This window comes from Malaclemys terrapin, chromosome 1, assembly GCF_027887155.1.
Source record: "Malaclemys terrapin pileata isolate rMalTer1 chromosome 1, rMalTer1.hap1, whole genome shotgun sequence".
In the NCBI taxonomy this organism is placed as follows: Eukaryota; Metazoa; Chordata; order Testudines; family Emydidae; genus Malaclemys; species Malaclemys terrapin.
In genome coordinates this window covers 302,421,483-302,440,984 of record NC_071505.1, presented here as the reverse complement: position 1 = coordinate 302,440,984, position 19,502 = coordinate 302,421,483, and the positions used below count along the sequence as shown (strand labels likewise).

The 19,502-nt window shown below is 41.9% G+C and overlaps 1 protein-coding gene across 3 annotated transcripts in view; it reads left to right on the top strand.

The window, feature by feature from the left end:
• Positions 1-19,502, top strand: part of NBEA (neurobeachin) — an 817,568-nt gene that overhangs the window by 686,175 nt on the left and 111,891 nt on the right. For all 3 annotated transcript variants that reach the window (XM_054015304.1, XM_054015305.1, XM_054015303.1), the window contains exon 46: positions 6,442-6,582. In XM_054015304.1, coding sequence (XP_053871279.1) covers positions 6,442-6,582 — 141 coding nt within the window. The remainder of the gene's footprint in view (positions 1-6,441; positions 6,583-19,502) is intronic.

The window sequence follows — 19,502 nt, the reverse complement described above, 5'->3', positions numbered from 1 at the left end:
TGGAGATTTATAAAAAAGGGCATAGGGGCAATCAAGGTGCTGTAGCTGTAAGATATATTGGACCCCTCATTTGATTAGGCAGTGTAAGCTCAAGTTTTATTCATTACATATACAAGGTTAAAGGTTATATTTATTGTTTGACAGGATGAAAAGCTAATGAAAGAGGCTGTCATAGATACATAGATTATCTTTTCACTACCAAACCATCAGGTGATCTGTTTCTTTTCTCATTTATTGAGATTTTCCATGCAAAAATACCAGTGGCAGTGAGTATTCACATGAGAAATGTGTGTTCAGGTCATATTGTACACTGAATTTCTTTAAGGATAGCACTTAGAATTTAATGTGATTTGTTTGTGTAAAATTATATGACGTTTATTCCTAAATTACAGTGAGTGCATGAGTTTGACAAGCTACATTGTCCCTGCTCATTAAAGTGTAAATGGGAATTTTTCGTCATTTACTTCCAGTCATGCATCCTGTTAAATAAAATGGTTTCTTCGTAAGGCAAAGTCCTACTAATATTGACATGTGTATGAGCCATCACACGCCCATTCATTGAATGGAAAAATTATATTTTGTTAATGCGGAAGGTGTTTGACTGACAGATAATGATAAGCATAACCACTTTCCCATATTACTGTGCCACTTTAAGAAAAGGAAGTGATAATGCCTCAAGGCTTCTAAATGTAATAATTCAAATGAACGCACCCAAGTGTGAGTATTTCAAGGCAAACCACTCTTAATACTGCCAAATGTCTATATACTATATAATGGAGTTTATGTGGTTAGCAAAAGCCTTTCTAACCAGACCTAAGCTGCACAAATTTCTTCATTTTATTTTTAACTTTGCCCTTTACAATATGTAAATATACCACCAACAGGGAAATGAGTTAAATTTCAGTCTTGTATAAGCCATAAAATTAAGCATTTACCTTTCTTACTTTAAAAATGAATGTACTGAACAAAACTCCTATACTTCAGAATCTGAATTAGTTATGCTGAAAGAAAAAAGTATTTATTAATCTACTAGCCATAAAACAGCTTATATTTTTGGATAAATTTAAAGTAGTTTTTAGCATTTAAGTTCTTCAATTAAGTTTTAAAATTTTCTACCTTAAAGCGTTGTTTACATCAATTAAAAAAAATCAACTGTTTAGATTGAGCCAGATTAAATCTACACATGGTATTATTTCCTCGGCAATCAAATACCACATTGTTGCATGCATTAGAACTGCAGATAAATAAATAAAATAGATATTGTGTAGGTCAGGACCATATAACAGCAATATTTTAGTGACCAAACCAATAAGAGGATAAATTTGGCACTACTGTAGTGAGGAATGTACTTCTATAAATACCACATGAGTTAGCATAACATGTCCAATGGATAAAAGCATTAAATTTATCAGCAATACACTGGTTGAAAGACTGAAAACCAAAAGAGATTAGTCAATTATCCAGGTAACATGCCATGGAGCAAATAGCAGCAATTTTCTGATGTTAAACCAAATACTCACTTTGTTTTTAATGGAAAAAAATCAGTACAAATTGTGTTGACTAAAATAGGTTGTAACAACCAGCTTTTTGTGCAGTATAGTACATTAAAAGTAAAATGGTTGGACATTAGTTGGCTATAGTATCTTTTATTTTACAAACTTGCAGAGATAAGATTTTGGCTGTAGTAAAATAGTGGATTACTTTGTTGGTAGATTTTAGAAACATATCATGTAGAGTGAATAATTAGATATTATTTGATCTGACCTTATGCAGAAGAGGTTTTTAAACATAGAAAGTTAAAGAAATATGAAGACGCTCTTTTTATAAAACAAAGGAAACTATATATTTCAATGAAATGGCCATTTTGTAACAATTTCTATAATAAATTTTTTCACATGAAGTGTCAGAACAATGAATTAGCCCGAGTAAATTAGACTGCTAGACTAGGCATGCATCTAAGGCTCTAGACTGGGACTCAGGATATTTGGGTTCCCAGCTTTGCCTTACACGTCCTGAGTGACCTTTGGGAAAGTCATTTAATCCCTTTGTGCCTCAGTGACCTGTATGTGAAATGGAGATACTACTTCCCTAACTCACTGGGATGCTGTTACTGATAAATTGATTAAATGTTGTGAGATGCTCAGATGGCATAATAATGGGAGCTGTGTAGATACTCTCTGTGAAATCTGGGGTAGGGACAATGCCTAGGAAGTTACTGATCCCATTCACTTCCTCTCTTGTGCGGTGAGGGGAGATCCATGTCTGGAGGACCTCGCCACATATGCAGCTATGGGGTGTAATCTCTCTCTGCATGACTATTAGACATGTTGGGGGAGGTGAATCTAAGGATGGAAGTGATATTAAATCATATTTTTGTTGTTTCATTAAGTGTTCTGCAGATTTATCTGAAAATTTTAGCTTGTGTTAGCAAAATCAAGAGACTTTCTTCAAGAGAAAATTTGTTTAAATAAATGGCAGATTTCTAACCTGGAGCAAATTCTAAGATGATTCTGAACTGTACCCTTTGCACAGATCATCTAGACTAGTAACTATCCCGTTCTTACACTCAGCAAGCATTAGAACTTCTCAAGGGTAGTTTTCACAGCAGTGCTAGCATCCCCAAAGAGGGAAATAATGAGAGGGATATGGTCAGGGCCATGTCCTTGCTGTGCCTTCTCCACTGGTCAGCAGAGATGGCCTAGTGAGAGTGAGAAGCTTATTCTATACTCATTCGAAAGGTATAGGAGTGCTTAGCCACATTCCCCAGAGCTCACGGAGGCATTGTCAATACACAAAGTCAACTGTCAAGGTTCTTTTATGACCCCCATTACGGCATAATCTGTACACTTCCCAAGTATTTATGGACTTATCTTTGCACCTCCAACTGAGGTAGGGAAGTACTATCCCCATTTTACAGATGGAGAACTGAGGCAAAGAAAAAGACCAAGTGACTCATCCATAGCCATGCAAGAAGTCTGTAATGCAGTAGGAAATTGAATATGGGTCTTCAGAGTAGTAGGCTAGTTCCCCAACTACTAACCCATCCTTCCACCTTGCAATCTGTGACCTGTAAAGGGTAGAGAGTGAGAGTCAAGTTGACACCTTCCACATGGAAGCAAACCCCATCTCTCTCCCTCCATCCTTTGTTCCCTCTCTGGGACAAGGGATTCCTCATGGAGATTTCTACATGAGAAGTTCTCTTCCATGGTTTTTCATGCAGGAAGTGACAATCGGGTTTCGCCAAAATTATCCATTTTATTCAGCAAACACATTATGTGTGATTCAGATCCTCCCAATCCAATGAATCCTAAGGTAATTGAAAGAAAACTGAATTCTAAGTCTGAAAAGAATGTTGATTAGAATAAGTGTAGTCTTCAGAACACAGCTTTTTAATTTAATGAAGTAGATTGAATATGTATCTTCTAGAAGCAGTAGCTTGTCTCTTTATGACATGAAAATAATAGTGTATAACCTTATAGCTAATATCAGACTGCTAAATTGAAATATCACTTCTTCAGCCTAAAAGACTGCAGAAGCACAGTGGTGTTTGCATCAATGTTTTCTATGATGCTTGGAAATCATATTGTCAGCTGCTTGGAGAAATGGAAGCATCAGTACATTTTACATTAAATGTGACAAAAACATAGAAGCTCACATCAAAAATATATCTTTGAAATATAGGTGTAAATCTTCATTAAAGAGAATAATAGCATCTTGCTAATGTATAACTGTTTCCATTAAAATATTTCAAAATAGTTTTCAAGCATCATTTAAGTCTCACAAAAGTCCTTGTGTTTATACCCATTTTGCAGATGGAGAAATTAAGGCAAAAGAGGTTGTGATTCATTTGGTGAAGGCTATGCAACAGCAAATCAGTTGAAAATATAGGATTAGAACTCTAGAGCTTTGATTCCCAACCTGCTCTAACCATTAGACACATTCACTCCCAACTAGGCCATCTTGCACATATTTATAATAAAACCTTGATATGTCACATCTTTGTCATTTGAAGCTCCCAATATTTGCTAGTGCTGTTACAGTGGATTAAGAACTCTCACTGGCTTTTACATTGTGGAAGATACAAAATCCTGTCACACTAACTCATTCTGTATTTGCTTCTCAGAAGGAATGAGCATTGATTGTTAACAAGCACCGTCAACTATACCCTTGCAATTGAAAATAAAGCTTTTAAAATTTTCAAATAGCCATAGGGATTTGGGAAGTGAACCCTAACTGGCAGCAGTGAGATTGCTCCTAGTCAGTACATTTTTATTTCATTCACCCTTTTGCAGAATTCAGTTAATCACAAAGTGACCCCGGACATTAGTGAGAATTAGTAAAGTTCTGTGGTGACTGGAAGTGTGTTTTATAGTATGTCAAATCAATAGGAAAAGAAAATAGTCATTTAGTAAGTTACTCTTTCTAGAAATTAATTGTTTAAGCAAAGATTTTTGCAAATTATATACTGTAACAATGTCTGAGCATTTTCTTTAGACACAAGAGCTAAACTGTAAAAGACTGAAGAGATTGAATAACTGATGACACATGAGTAAAATAAAAATGTAAATATTTATTTTATTCTTTTTTCAGTAGTTGAGAAGACGCCTGGAAGAGATTAGGGAATGGTCATGCTTCTCTTTCAAGAATGTTATGTGAGGCCTTGCAGTGCAATCTGTATCAGATAAGGCTGATCCTTAGGGATTACTCAGACATTTTACACATATGAGAAAGCTATTAGCATACCCATGACACAGCAAAGTATTAAGCACTCAGAATGTTTAGGGTAAACCAAAATGCTGGTACAGCATTGACTCGAAGTATAATTATTCGCAGAATTGAACAATATTAACTATCTTTGAAGTTAGTTACACTATGTAAATTGTGAAACAAATGTGCTCTACTTCAGTCTTATTAACACGCAGACATCTCAAAAGACCCGGGAAATTCAGAACCAGTAAATACTTAATTAAAACTCTGCTAGTAATAGCTTCTAGGGATATACATAACATAATGATGATGGCATTCGTACTGGTTTGATAGTCTACTCTTTCCAAATGTAAGATGACTTTAAACTAACCATGAAAAATATGCTCCAGAATGAAATTTGGAGCACACATTTTTCATTTTTCCAATGGTCAGACCAATTTTCTATAAAAGATACAAGTGTAATAATAAAGTAAAATAAGTTTGAGGTTATAGCTTTGATATAAAATATTGGATATTGAGTATATATTGAAATGTGCTGATTAGTTCAAAATAATGTTGAACAACTTCTAGTATTTTGAGAAAAATATTACAAAATCCATGAGTAAATACTCATGTTCAAGTTGTAAATCGCTGATTAATAGGGGTTTATTATAAAAACACCAAAACTCTTAATTATTTGTATCACTGTAATGTACATGAAGTAGTTTTTTGGGATTCTAATAAATAAAAATGTCAATACGTTTTGGAACTATTCATCCTAGTGTGTAGTAATGTGTGTTCCTCTGAACGTGAAACCACATTTTATTAATTTTAATACTAAAATTTAATCCTTGACGGTTCTTAGCAGATTACTATTGCTTTTGTTGTTACAGTTAATACTTTAGATAAATAATTTAGTAACATCTTATCTGAAAAATACATATTTAAGATCACTTTACATGTATTATCTCACAGTTTGATATATATTCCATCCCAATGTATTTTCTTTATCCCAGTACCTTTCTATATTTTCCCACAGTAGCCACATAATATAGACAGGCAGCCATAACAAGTATATTTTGCAAAGAATTATGACAGAAATTAAAACTCACAAAGTATTCATATTTCTTTTAAGTAAGAAGATTGTTGGTTTCTCTCTGTGAAGCCTGGTTTTGTTCAGTCAGAGTGTAGCTGCTGTCTTGCAGGACTATGAATGTTTTCAAGTATTTCTGTTTAGGATCACAAAACACCACCCACCAGTTCTGCGTGAAATCTTTTCATCATGAAATGTGCATTACAAAGTATCCCGTGTGAGCGAAAGTCACTTTTCATTAGCTGTATCATTATGGTGAATGACAATAACAGAAATATTAGTTTGGTCTTAATGCATTTTAAATGCCATTTAAAAGTGTATTTCCAGAATAATGTTACTGCATTAATTGGGAAACAACTCTGACTTCAAGAAAGTCTTTGAAACTTTGCAGATGTGGATCACATATATTTGTCAATTAATAAAAGGAAAAGAAAAGAAAAGTTATGAGAGTTTTAGTAGATCCAGCCTTTGAAATAAAATTCCAAATCCATCTCAGTAATCTAAATGGATTAGCACAATGTGGAATAAGTTATCTACACTTGGCTGCTGAATTTCATATATAGTGAATCTTAGCTAATGTATGCAGAATAAAAGTGACACACTGATCCAAAGCATACTACCCTTCATCTGTTATAATTATTCATCTTTTCATCTCTTTGCAGCCCATTGGTGCTTTGAACCCAAAGAGAGCAGTTTTCTATGCCGAGCGCTACGAGACTTGGGAAGATGATCAGACTCCACCTTATCACTACAACACCCATTATTCAACATCTACTTCTACGCTGTCCTGGCTTGTTCGTATTGTAAGTAGTTTTTTGGATCCTGCTTTTCATTTAATATGTTTACTTGTGTTTCTTTCTCTAGTATATATGTACCGGTACCTATATTTCAAGTTATATAAATACATTCCAATCAGATCCTCCCGATGAATGTCTAGTCATGTAAAAGCCTCAAAAATTTCCATCTGAACTCTGTCTGCTAATCCCTTGCCACTGGGATGGGGGTAGGGTCCTCCTGCCCTAAGAATCAGATGCATGCTTAGAACTTGAAGTGTGGAGAGAACTAGGACAAATAACTAACTTAATAAAGAAAAGTCAACTCAAAGAAAAGTTCCTAAACAGTAAAAGGCGACAAAGAGTCCTATGGCACCTTATAGACTAACAGACGTATTGGAGCATAAGCTTTTGTGGGTGAATACCCGCTTCGTCAGATACATGTAACAGTAAAAGACGGTCAACCCACTCAAGCTACCCTCTCAGTTTAATAACTTAGATACTGGTGGGCTTTGCAACATGTCATGAAGTTTAAAAAATAAAGTAAACAAAAAATACTCAACAACAATAAACACCTTAGGCTTTGTCAGACCAGTGGGGGAATTGTCTGGGTACACCGCAAGGACAGGAGAAACTTGTTATGGATTTTAATCAGGCTGCAACTTTATTATATAGATGTCTGGGACTACCCAGCAGATAAAGTGTACAGTGCAGGCAAATCCATGTTTATTCAAATCAATTCTCCAGGGCTTCTGCCAGCCCCCTTTGTTTCCATCCAGGTCCCCCAGTTGACCCATGGCTTGGACCTTACCATCCACCACCCTCGTAAGAGGGTTAAGGTGGGCTCTGAGAACGGGATGGGGGAAGGTTGGCTCCCTGCCCGTACCAATTAGAGGAGTCCTCAACCCCTCCCCCGTTCTGTTCCTTTATCCAGTACCTCCTTTTAAGTCCTTTACCAGGCCATTTATCTGGTCACTGGCTGCCTTCCCTATGGAGTACCTGTACTGGACATCTGCCACAAGGAGGTGCCAGCAATTTGCTTGGCTGCCTCCCCTCCCCCCCCCCAACCCAGCCAGGTTCCCAGACATCTCCAAATGGCCTCTTGCCTAGCAGCCCTACTGGGGAGAAAGAACCCATTGTCCCATGTGTGATCGTCAAGGAGCACCGGCAGCTGTATTGTCCTTGACCCAGTACTGCAACAACTGCCCTCCATCGAGGGCTGTATAAGTGAACCAAGAGACTTGCCCAACCCAGGTTTCGTACCTTTATGCCCTTCGGACCTCACATTCCTGGGGGGGGGGGGGGGAAGGGGGAAGTCATTGCTGCAAAGCTGACTACTGAGCACATTTTCTACAGCAGTTTCTGACCTCCTTCCTCCCTCCCCCCTCCCCCCCCCCCCCCGCATAAAGCAGAGCTGTCCTTCCCAGGTAAGCCCCAGACAATCTCTGCCCCACCTTAACTGGTGCAGTCATTATAGAACTCAAGTTTTATACTGAAACAGACATAAAATTATGGGCCACTGAAATTGAAGGTTTATTCCCATTGACAGAAAAATAAAATTTATGTTTCCAAATGAATCAAAAACAAGTGTATATTTTCGGATATTTTGAAATGTGCACAACACATTAGGGTACTGAAATGTTCTTTCATTTCTGGAAACCTGGCATTAAATAAATTAAATAAATCTTTATAAATGGATCAAGTAATGGGCCCAAACTGCAAAGTTTGGATCCAGCCTGAACACTAGAGCAATGAGGCATAGACATAAAAATATGGATTAAAGGCTTCAACTTCATTGATTTACTATAAAATTAAATTATTATAGAACAGGGTGCCAAAGGTTGCCGATCCCTGTTATAGAATTACTGAACTTGAGTTAAAACAGCACTCCATCCCAACAAAAACAGATTGTGTAGGATGTATCAGAAATGAGACGCTGCCACTCAGGGCCGGCTCTGGCTTTTTGGCCGCCCCAGGCAAAAAAAAAAACAAAAACCTGCGGCGCAGCCAGAGCACGGGTGCAGGGGGACCGGCTTGGGGGGGGGGAGAGGGACGGAGCGTGTGGGAGAAAGAGAGAAGGGAGCGGCCAGGGCTACAGCAGGGGCGCTGCCACGCGGCCCCTCCCGCTGCGCCGCCTCCTGCTGCCTGCCGCGAGGGCTCCGCTCCGGTTGGCGGGAGGGAAGGAAGAGGACTGCCCTGCAGGGCACTCTGGTTCTCCGCGCCGCTGCCCCCTATAGGGCGGCCGGAGTAGAACAAGAACAAAAAAAAAAAGGAGAAGCGGCCGTGCCACCCTAGGATTGGGCGGAATGCCGCCTCCAACAATCTGCCACCCCAAGCACCAGCTTGCTCAGCTGGTGCCTGGAGCCGGCCCTGCTGCCACCCCTGTGTCACAGCCAGCCAATGGGACCTGACATGGAAAACCAGACTCCTCCCCTCTTTCCTTGAAGGAAATTGGAGACTTGAGTTAAGAGGTGCTTCAAGATGCACAAACATTGAAGAATGCATATATCCGCCATTCCATGCCAATGCCCCAGAACAATGATTGGTTATTCCACAATTGGAAGGTTCCCAAAATGACCTTGCTACCCTGCAATCTTCACTAGAAACTTGCCACAATTTGCATTAATCAGTACTCTAATTGAATCAGCGAGGCCTCTTTTGTGTCAGGAAGTTGAAAACACCCACAAAACATTTTGCCAGTTCTGCCTTGTGGGAAAAACTCTTGAAGGCCTGAAAAAAGTGATTAGTTGAGCCCTTGACATCCCAGGAGATCCAGTGAATCTATCTGAAGGAAGGAAAGAGTGGAGGAACTTAAGGGCATCAGAAGCTGGCAGCTCAAATCCAGGAAGCTCCCTAAATGGTCCAAAATGGGGTGGTGGGAACAAATCAGTCAGTGACCATGGCCCAAAGTTTGCCCCATCCCAGACACTACTGCGATATGTACCCTTCTCCCTCGCCACCCAACACAAATACCAGGCACCACCCAAATCCAAGCAGCAGAGTGAGGGGAGGGGGGGAACAGGATGAGGATGCTTCCCTGACCCAAAGACCTCCCTAAGCCAAAGGGGTGCCTTTATTGCTCCTGCCACCATCAAAATCCAACCCTGCTGACTAGGATGTGCATTTCCCATATTGGCAATGATAGGGTGTTCAGATCTGTGGTTATAGGACTCATCCCTGCTTAGGTTACGAGTGAAAATATTTGTTATCTTTCCTCTAATACCTGTTTCTCCAGGTTTCAGCTTTGGAAGTAGTGTCAATTAATGATTTGACTGGAGAATTGGATGAAAGTTTGTTGAAATTTGCAGATGACACTAAAGTGTTTTGATTAATAAAAAATGTGAAGGAGTGTGCAAAATTCCAGATAGGTATAAATGCTGTGGGAGATTGGGCAGCACAACAGCAAATGAAGTTCAAATTGGATAAATGCAATGAAATGCACTTTGGCAAAAATACTCTAAACTTTCTATTATATATACTTATGGGCCATGAACTTGCTAGATCCCCTAAGGAAAAAGATTTAGGTATCATTGAGGATCAAATGAAGCTCTGTATCCAATGTTCATTAGCAGTTAATAAAGCAAATAGAATGCTCACTGGATAGAAAAGGGAACATTGAAATTCCATTGGATAATGGTATGCTTCTTTCAGGAGTCATGGTCTAGTTTTGGTCCTCTGGCCCTAAGAAAATTCTACAGTAAGTAAAATGTTGAAGGGCAGAAAAAGAGATATGGCAAGATTAAAATATGGTAGCTTTAAAACTGAGATTTTTCTAGTTTAGAAAGGAGAAGAATTGTGTTCCAAATTACAAAGGCGATAGTGAAAAAAAAAAAAAAAAAACACTGGCCTTCCTTTTTCTCTGGCTAATGAATTACTCAATGAAATTAATAGCTGGCAAATTTAGAACAAATAAATGCTATTTGACATTGCACATAATTAACCTGTGAGATTAAATGCCCTTCTAAATGAAAGAAACTTTAACTGGATTTTTTTAAAGGGATGGATAATTTTATGAGTATAATGTCTAGTTATGTAAATGAAAGTAATCAAATTCTGTGACTTGAGATAATTTTCTGAAGGGGTCAGGAAATATATCCCATCCCTGCCTTCACCCTGTAAACAGTACAGCACAGTTGACTTGATGCAATCTGGGGAAGTTACACCTTAATCTGAAACTTTGGATGCTGCATTGACCTCTTTGTCATAATCAGGACATCGGATGTGATCAACCAATGTTCATAAACTGTGTAGTCAATTTTATATGATCTCTAAACCATCACATGACTTTGCCTGTTTGGCAGCCTCTGTTCCAATGAGAGTGGATTGTTGCATGTTGAGACTGAGGTGCATTGGCAGAGCTGCCTGAGAAACTTGCACTGGCCTGTCTGCTCTATGTACTGTTTTAATCAATGCAGTTACCCACACTCAGTCATAAACAACCAGCGCACACATACTGTTCTATTTAAAAACAAACACCCACTTCCTTGTGCCATTTTAGCAGTAAATGATTAATTGATTGTAGAACTTTTAATATACACTCTTGTCACACAATCTCAGTCCACAGAGGAAAAAAACCTAAAAGCTATATTTTTTTCAAGATGACCACTATTATACTTTTAAAAAATATACAGTCACTGAAATATTATTCTCTTTCTCCTTGTACTTCTACTTTTTCTAAATATTATCATTTTTGTGCTGGAGGGAGTTAAGATGGGAGTAACTAATACATTTATATGAAGTGATCAGAAAATAATGGTATTTTTATTTTATATTTTTTTCATTTGCTTGTGATGACAGGGTTTCCTGAACATTTTTCATACTTCATTTATCATTATAATCAAGAGTAGCCTTAGGCATAGGCTAAGTAGTCAGGTACTTAAGGCAATATGTCTGGGGAAGAAACACTAGAATAGTGCTCAGGCTGCACTGGCCATTGCAGTTGGGCCAGCTCCAACATACTTTTTTCTGGTGATGGTCTATTCCACCAACTCCCTTCTAAAAGGTGTTATCCCGGTTTCTGCTTAGTCATGAGCAATGAGTGTCCGCCTCTCATATGCCCAAGAATCTTTAGCATTCCGGAGTGTGTTCAAGAACTTTAAGAGTACTTCTTACACATGACTGATCAGAAGCTGAGAGATTGTTCTGAGAAGGAAATGAAGACAGAGGACCTCGTACGTTTCTGAGTGAGCTGGTGGGAAAAGGAAGACAGGGAGCAATTAGTAGGGAAGATACCAAAATCTATCTTTGCTTAGGGTAAAGCAATTTACCTGAGGCCAGTCTTGAGTGTTATTTTACCAAATAACCTCTTTAATATATCTTAAATTAAAATCCTAATATATATTAGATCAAAGAGTTCATCTCACTACAAATTCAGGGTATAGTTCTCCCAAATCCCAGGGAAACAACTTGTTGGCTATTAAACTGCTATATTTGATGATCGCTATATTCTTCTTAAATGTTGCTAAATTATTCATGTACTGTGAATATATTTTGTGATTCACATATGGTTTAAAAACATGTTTGCCTACTAATTTTGGCCTGTATTCAAGAAAAGAGCTCCTTTTGTTTGTTTGAAAGTTCTTAATCTGAAGACTGCTTCTTCTTCGAGTAGTGTCCCTATGGGTGCTTGTAGGCGAGTGGGATTCACCCCTGCGGCGCCTCTGGCTGGTCGTCTCTGGGAATTAGCTCATCCAGCCTCCGGAGCGCCCTCTGCAGGCCAGTGTCCCGCTGCCGCTTGGCCCCCGTGTCCCTCCCAGTGACCCGGTGACCCGTTATCTGGGGTGCTGCCCCCTTGGCAGTAACCCCTTTCTCTCAGGGTCTTCCCTCCCTGGGGAACCCCCACCCACTATCTCCACCTCGCCTCAGTATAAGGCTACTGCCAGTCATCGTCTAGGGCCCTGGGGCAGATTGCAATATCAGTCTACTCATCACCAGCAAGGTTGGGTTTGGACCTCCTGCCTTTGCCTACCCCTGGGCTGCCCTCTGCAACCCCCAGTACCCGTTGGCCTTCTGCTAGGCCGCAGCCTGGGGCTTTCCAGGCTGGAGCCTCCCAGCTCCTCTGCCTTTCCCCAGCCCTGCTCTACTTAGGTACTCTGCTCAGGTCCCTGCAGCCAGGTCCGTCTCCCTCTACAGCTAGAGAGAGACTGAGGAGCTTCTGGCTCCCAGCCTCTTATATAGGGCCAGCTAAGGTCTGATTGGGGCGTGGCCCAGCTGCGGCTGCTTCCCCAATCAGTCTAGTAGCTGCTTTCCCCTGCAACAGCCCTCTCCCAGGGCTGTCTTTAAACCCCTCAGGACAGGAGCGGGTGACCACCCCGCTACAGTGCTCCATTGTAGGTGTATCTGCGCCTCTAACCAGAGATTTTTGGTAGCAGTGTCCATTAAGCCCACACATGCATTCTCCCTCCCTCATGGTCTGCCTACAAGCTATCTAGCACTGCGCAGGCGAACCCCCGCTCAGTTCCTTTTCAACCACCTTTGGCCTCAAACAGAGCAAGCAGTTGTCCCTTCCTTATCTGAATCATTAGCATAAGTAGTATTTGTTTTTGTTTCTTTTGTTCTCCTTAAAAGTTAGCATTTCCTTTTTATTTGGTTGGGATTAAAGGAGAAAAAAAGAACTTTTGTTTAAATTTCCTGCCCTGTCTGGGGGGATTCCCCCCTCCCTGGGGTGGGAGAGGGCATTTAGAAGACTCTTATGTTTTTTCAGTTAACAAAAAAAGAGGAAAAGAAGAAGAGTAGGAAAGAAGACCTTTCTTTTGCATTCCTCATTGCTAGAGGGTGATAGCCCCATGTCCCCCAGGGGTATGCCCAACTCTCTGGGCTCCAAGAGATGTCTCTCCTGCAAGGAGTCAATTCCCATAACTGCCAGGCATTCCCACTGTGACTGGTGTCTGGGAGACTCCCATATCCCTCAGAAATGCTTCCCCTGCCACCAGCTAAAGATGCAGTCTTGCAGAACCTGGGAGCTGGAGTTAAAACTCCTCCTTATGGAGAAGGCACTTCAGTCTCCAGGGGACTCCGGTGCTGACCCCGGATCATCCCCGGAGCCTTTAACTTCAAAGGGGGTAGAGTCGTGGAAAAAAACCCAACAGTCTCCCCCTCTAAAGTCTAGAAAAAAAGAGCTCTGAGTCGTTGGCCAGCCAGAGGGGTTCCCCAGTGCAGCCACCTTGGTACTGACGACACTGGCAGCTCTGAAGCACGGTACCCAGAAGGGGGCCTCCATTATGAGCTCTGCCGCAGCACCTGGAGAAGCCAGGGGCTCAGGCTCTGAGGCAGCCATACCATCCCACAAGGACAGTTACCATGCCATCTTTAAATGTGTGGCACAGAGAGAACTTTCGGTACCGGTTGTGACAAAACTCCCATCTAGGGAATACTCTGCGCCTTCTCAACCATCGGTACTGACAACGTACCACAGACACTCCTCTGCGGTACCGAGTTAGCCACGGTACTGCATGAGCTCCAGTACCCTGGAGACCTGATGGTTGGGGAAGAATCGCAATTCCCATTATTCAGTACCGGGGCCTCGGTACTGAGAACATCCTGGCACCCAGAATCACTCTCCGCACCGGGCCATGTACCACCAATATCCAAGTCGGCGCTGCTGTTACCTAGTGCCGAGTCTGATAGCAGCCAGGAGATCATTTCCCTGGCTCCTCATCGTGGCCCACTATCACAATACAAGGGTCCTCCTCAATTCCATTGAGCCGACCCATTATTATGATACAGGCCGGCTGGCGTAACCCCACCGCTCTTGCTCTCCCCTCCCCCACCCAATGGCCATATTGCAATCCTTGGGCAACGTACACATCCCACAAGTCATGGCCGTCCAGTGGCTTTCAGAAAGAATCCACCAGATGGTATCCTACAGCCTGTCTGTCCAGAGCTCCTGAGCCTGGGGAGAAGAAAGCTTTTCAGAACAGGACGAAGGGCTCAAAGAGGAAGCTACCCCTCCAGCAAACTTCTCCTCATCTCCACCAGATGAGGCTGTAATGCCTTGCCCTTATCACTAAGTGATGATTTTAAGAACTTTCTAGATCTTATCAAGAGGGTGGCAGATGAGCTGCAGATTCCCTTACAGGAGGTGGCAAATACATATCACAAGTTGGTGGATATTCTACACCCCACCGTCTTATCCAGAATTTCCCTCCCAATTAATGAGGCGTTTCTAGATCCTGTCGGAGTCATATGGCAGACACCAGCCTCCATCGCATCAACCAGCAACCTTCTTTCCTGGCTGTCTGGCTGGTGAGTCTTGCGCACATGCTCAGGGTTTAGCTGATCGCCATATTTGGGGTCGGGAAGGAATTTTCCTCCAGGGCAGATTGGCAGAGGGTCTGGGGGGTTTTCACCTTTCTCTGCAGCAGGGGGCACTGGCCACTTGCTGGAGGATTCTCTGCACCTTGAAATCTTTAAACCACAAGTTGAGGACTTCAATAGCTCAGACATAGGTCAGGGGTTTGTTACAGGAGTGGGTGAGTGAGATTCTGTGGCTTGTGTTGTGCAGGAGGTCAGACTAGAAGATCATAATGGTCCCTTCTGACTTTAAAGTCTATGAGTCTATGAGCAAGAGAGATGAAAAAACAATACTACATCCCTCCCAAAAAAGCAGACTTCCTGTTTCAACATCTGCAACACAACTCCATCATAGTGGATGTGGTTAAGGCACGAGACAAGCAACATTATGCCAAGTCAACCCCATGTGATCAGGATTGGGAGGACAACATATTTGTCTGCGACATTACAATTCAGAGTTGCAAATTACCAAGCTGTCATAGCCAAATATGAGTTTATTAATGATTGGAAACTCAGTGTGTTTCTGGAACATTTACCGGCGACACAAAAGGAGCAGTTTCAGGCCATTTTCACAGAGGGTTAGTTAATACCCAGGCTGGTGCTAGAGAAAGCAAGGGACATAGTTGATACAGCGGCCTGCCCGGTCTCCATGACAGTGGTAATGAGGCAAGCTTCTTGGCTATACATTTCTGGGTTGCCCAAAGAGCTGCAGAAGATCTCCAGTTTGAAGGGCCCAACCTCTTCTCCGAGAAGACAGATTCTTCTGTCCACATCCTGAAGGATTCACAGGCCACATTACACTCCCTAGGAATCTACACTGCGGGACAGAAGAGTAGATATACCTCTCAGCCATAGCACAGGTCACAACCTCCTCAATTCCCACCATCTCAGCGCTGTTATGAGCTGCAGCGTAAGAGGATCAGGGCTCAAAAGCAGAAGCAGTCAGCACCCCAATCTGCAACCTCTGACCGCCTCTTATAAGCTCTTTTGACGGGTTGGTTGAGGGCCTGAACAATTATACCTTGCAACACAGCTGCCATCTACACAACTGTCACACCCCTTCAGAAGTCACCTGGCCCTCTTTCACAGCACTTGGGAGAATATCACCTGTGATAGATGAGTCCTAGAGATTATTTTGAAGGGTTACGGCATTCAATTCATGTCCCTCCCCCATCCCAATCCTCCTTCCCCATCCCTCTTCAGGGACCATTCTCATGATAACTTACTTCATCAGGAAATAGATAATTTGTTATGCCTATGGGCCATAGAACCTGGTGCAACTCAGGAGCAAGGAGTTTTACTCCCATTATTTCCTGATCCCCGAGGCGAAGGAAGGTTGGAGGCCCATTCTAGATCTAAGGGCATTAATTAAATACGTGTAGGCACAGATATTCAAGAGGGTCATTCTAGCAGCCATTATACCAGCTCTAGAGCAAGGAGAGTGATTTCCAGCCCTCAACCTACAAGATGTCTACTTCCATATCGCGATACAACCATCACACAGTAGATTCCTACAGTTAACCTTTGGACAGGACCATTATCAGTACAGACTGCTCCAGCCAGGATATTCTCCAGGGTTCTCTCCATTGTAGCGGTGCACTAACCCCAGTACAGTGACTGGAGTTTATCAGCATCAACCTTGATGAAGTACAAGCGAGAACATTCCTCCCACCAAACAGATTCACAGACGGATGCCTCCCTAATAGGCTGGGGAGCTTACCTACACAACCACAAGGTTCAGGGCAAGTGGCCTTCCACAGAAGTGACCCTCCATATCAAGCTTTTGGAGCTAAGGGCTGTCAGGAGCACCTGTGCACCTTTCTGCCTTTCATCAAGAACACCCACACAAAGGTCATGATGGACAATATAATCTGTATGTTTTGCATAAATTGGCAATGGGGTACCAGATCTCCCTCCCTCCCTCTGCACGGAAGCACTCAAATTTTGGAATTGGTGCAACCATCACAGTGTGCTCATCTCAGTGGTCTATTTGCCAGGGATACAGAAAGTGACTGCTGACAGTCTCACTTGGAATTTTTCTCATGACCACGAATGGGAACTGAACTCAGAAGTGCTTCAAGATATATTCACCCCTTGGGGAGCCCTGACTTACAGATCTCTTCACTACTTACTTTAACAAGAAATGTCCTCATTACTGCTCCAGGGCCGGCTTGGGGAAACATTCATTGGGAGATGCCCTCATCCTACCATCACAGGGACCTCTTATATGCCTTTCCCCAGTTTCCTCTTCTATCTGTTGAAAATTCAATGAGACAAAGTGAGAGTTATTCTGATTGCCCCTCCTGGCCAAGACAAGTCTGGTTCCCTTACCTGACACAGAAGGCAATATATCCTCCAGTTCCTCTTCAGCCCATTCCTCTCAAAACAATGGGATGATGCTTCACCCCAACCTGCGAGTCCACCTCCAGCTTGGCTCTTTGGTTCCAAGGCTTAGAGGCAGAATGCTCTGATGAGGTGAAAGACATGTTGCCATACAGCCGAAAATTGACCACTCAATGTACTTACCTACAATATGGAAACAATTCCAAGTCTGTTGTCATCCTAAGCACATAAACCCAACTTCATCTTCTCTCCTTCTGATTTTACACTACATTTTAGACTCAAGAGATCAAAACTCTCACTCATCTCCTTAAGGTACATCTTGCAGCGAAAATGGCTTTCCACCACCAGGTAGATGGATACTCTGTGTTTGCTCACCCACTGACGCATAAATTCCTTAAGGGCATTGGAAATCTCTCCCCCACATGTGAGACCATCCACTCCAGCCTGGGATCTTAACCTAGTTCTCAGGGCTTTGACTAGACCTCCCTTTGAGTCCATTGCAACTTGCTCTCTCTTACACCTGTCCATGAATACAGCATTTCTAATTGCCATCACCTCAGCTAGCTGCATAGGAGAAATACCAACCCTGATGGTACCCACCATGCACAGTCTTTTTAAAAGACAAAGTAACTCTGAGGCCGCATCCCAAGTTTCTCCTTAAAGTTGCCTCTGCTTCCCATATAAATCAACATTGTTATCAAGGGTGCAACCTGCTGCCTCCGCCCAGAGTCTGTATGCACTCCATGAGGTCAATTTCTACCTTGGCCACATTCCTTAAAGATGTCCCTATTTTGGAAATCTGCAGAGCAGCAACTTGGGCCTCCACCCACATTCTCGCAGAACATTATGCGATCACTGGAAATTCAGAATCTGATGCCATCTTTGACTCCACAGTACTCTCTGTAGTAACAGACTCCACTCCGAAGTCCCAGCCTCCAGTGGTGGGTACTGCTCGGGAGTCATCTACAGAGGAGCACCCATAGAGACACTACTCGAAGAAGAAGAGGAAGTTACTCACCTTGTGCAGTAACGATTGTTCATTGAGATGTGTGTACCCGCCCTCCTCCCCTCTACTTCAGAGTTCTCCATAAGGGCTCTGCAATAGAGAAGAAACTGAGGGGAGTTCAACCATGCAGCGCTTGATAGCCTCTAGACAGACCACGAGGGAGGGAGAGCACATGTGCCGCTCAACGGACACTGCTACCAAAAATTTCCAATTAGAGGCACAGGGACGCAAATACACCTACAGTGGAGCACCCATAGTGACACGCATCTCGAAGGACCATCATCACTTCACAAGGTGAGTAACTTCCTCTTATTGACTGAATGTACAATACACAAAGTAGTACTCACTTCTTATATTAAGCTAATATCTTATCATTATTATTATTGTTGTTGTTGTTTATTTAGCACTAACTAAGAAAGAAGAGGGCCAGGTACCTGCCTTGATGGTCTTGCCATATAAATCTGACAAATAACATAGTGAGAAATAATAAGACCATAAGGAAGAGAGAGAGGAAACAAGGGAAAGAATGAAAAAAACTGCTCATAGGACAGTGTTATTTTCAAGGATTAAGATAATTATTTTGTTTGTTTCATGATTTTCTCTTGTTTTAAAATATTTAATGTAGTTATATGTTAGAGAGGGGGCAGATAGTGCCAAAGAGGAGATCAGTGATGTCAAGATAGCCAAAAGAAGTGAATTTTGAGGACGGATTTAGAGAACAGAGCACATATAGGGATGACAGAGTGTTCCCAGCACAGGGAATGGCATGCCAAAAAAAAAAAAAAAAACAGTCATGAATGAAAGGAAACAAAGGAAGTGAAGGGAAGAGAGGACAAAGTGAAAAGGGAGAAGAGAAAGAAGACACTCAAACTGTGATCAGACAGAGTTCTCTATAGTATGGAAAGTAAGAATAAAGACTTTGGAACAGATGTGTAAAGAGATAGTAAAAGGGCATTAGGACTAAGGGGTAATATGGTCAGAATGGTAATTGCGGAAGATGATTTTGGCTGTAGCATAGAACCAAAGAAGAAGAGCCTTAAGTTGATCGATAAGGGATAAAACAGGTTTACTAGTTAGGACATAGAAGAAGTGGTGGATTTGGGAGATGGGGATAAGATTTGACAAGAGTTTGTGTGGGAAGAAGACTAGGTAAGAGTGAACTATACCAAGGCATTGGTAATATTAGGTCAAGGAGTGTAAATGAGTTTTCTGTGGTCAAAGGGAGTAAAGTTGAGCTCAGTTTGTAGATTGAGAAATTGGCGGGACATCAGGAGGAGATGTTGGAGATACAGGATTACACAGAAGGGAC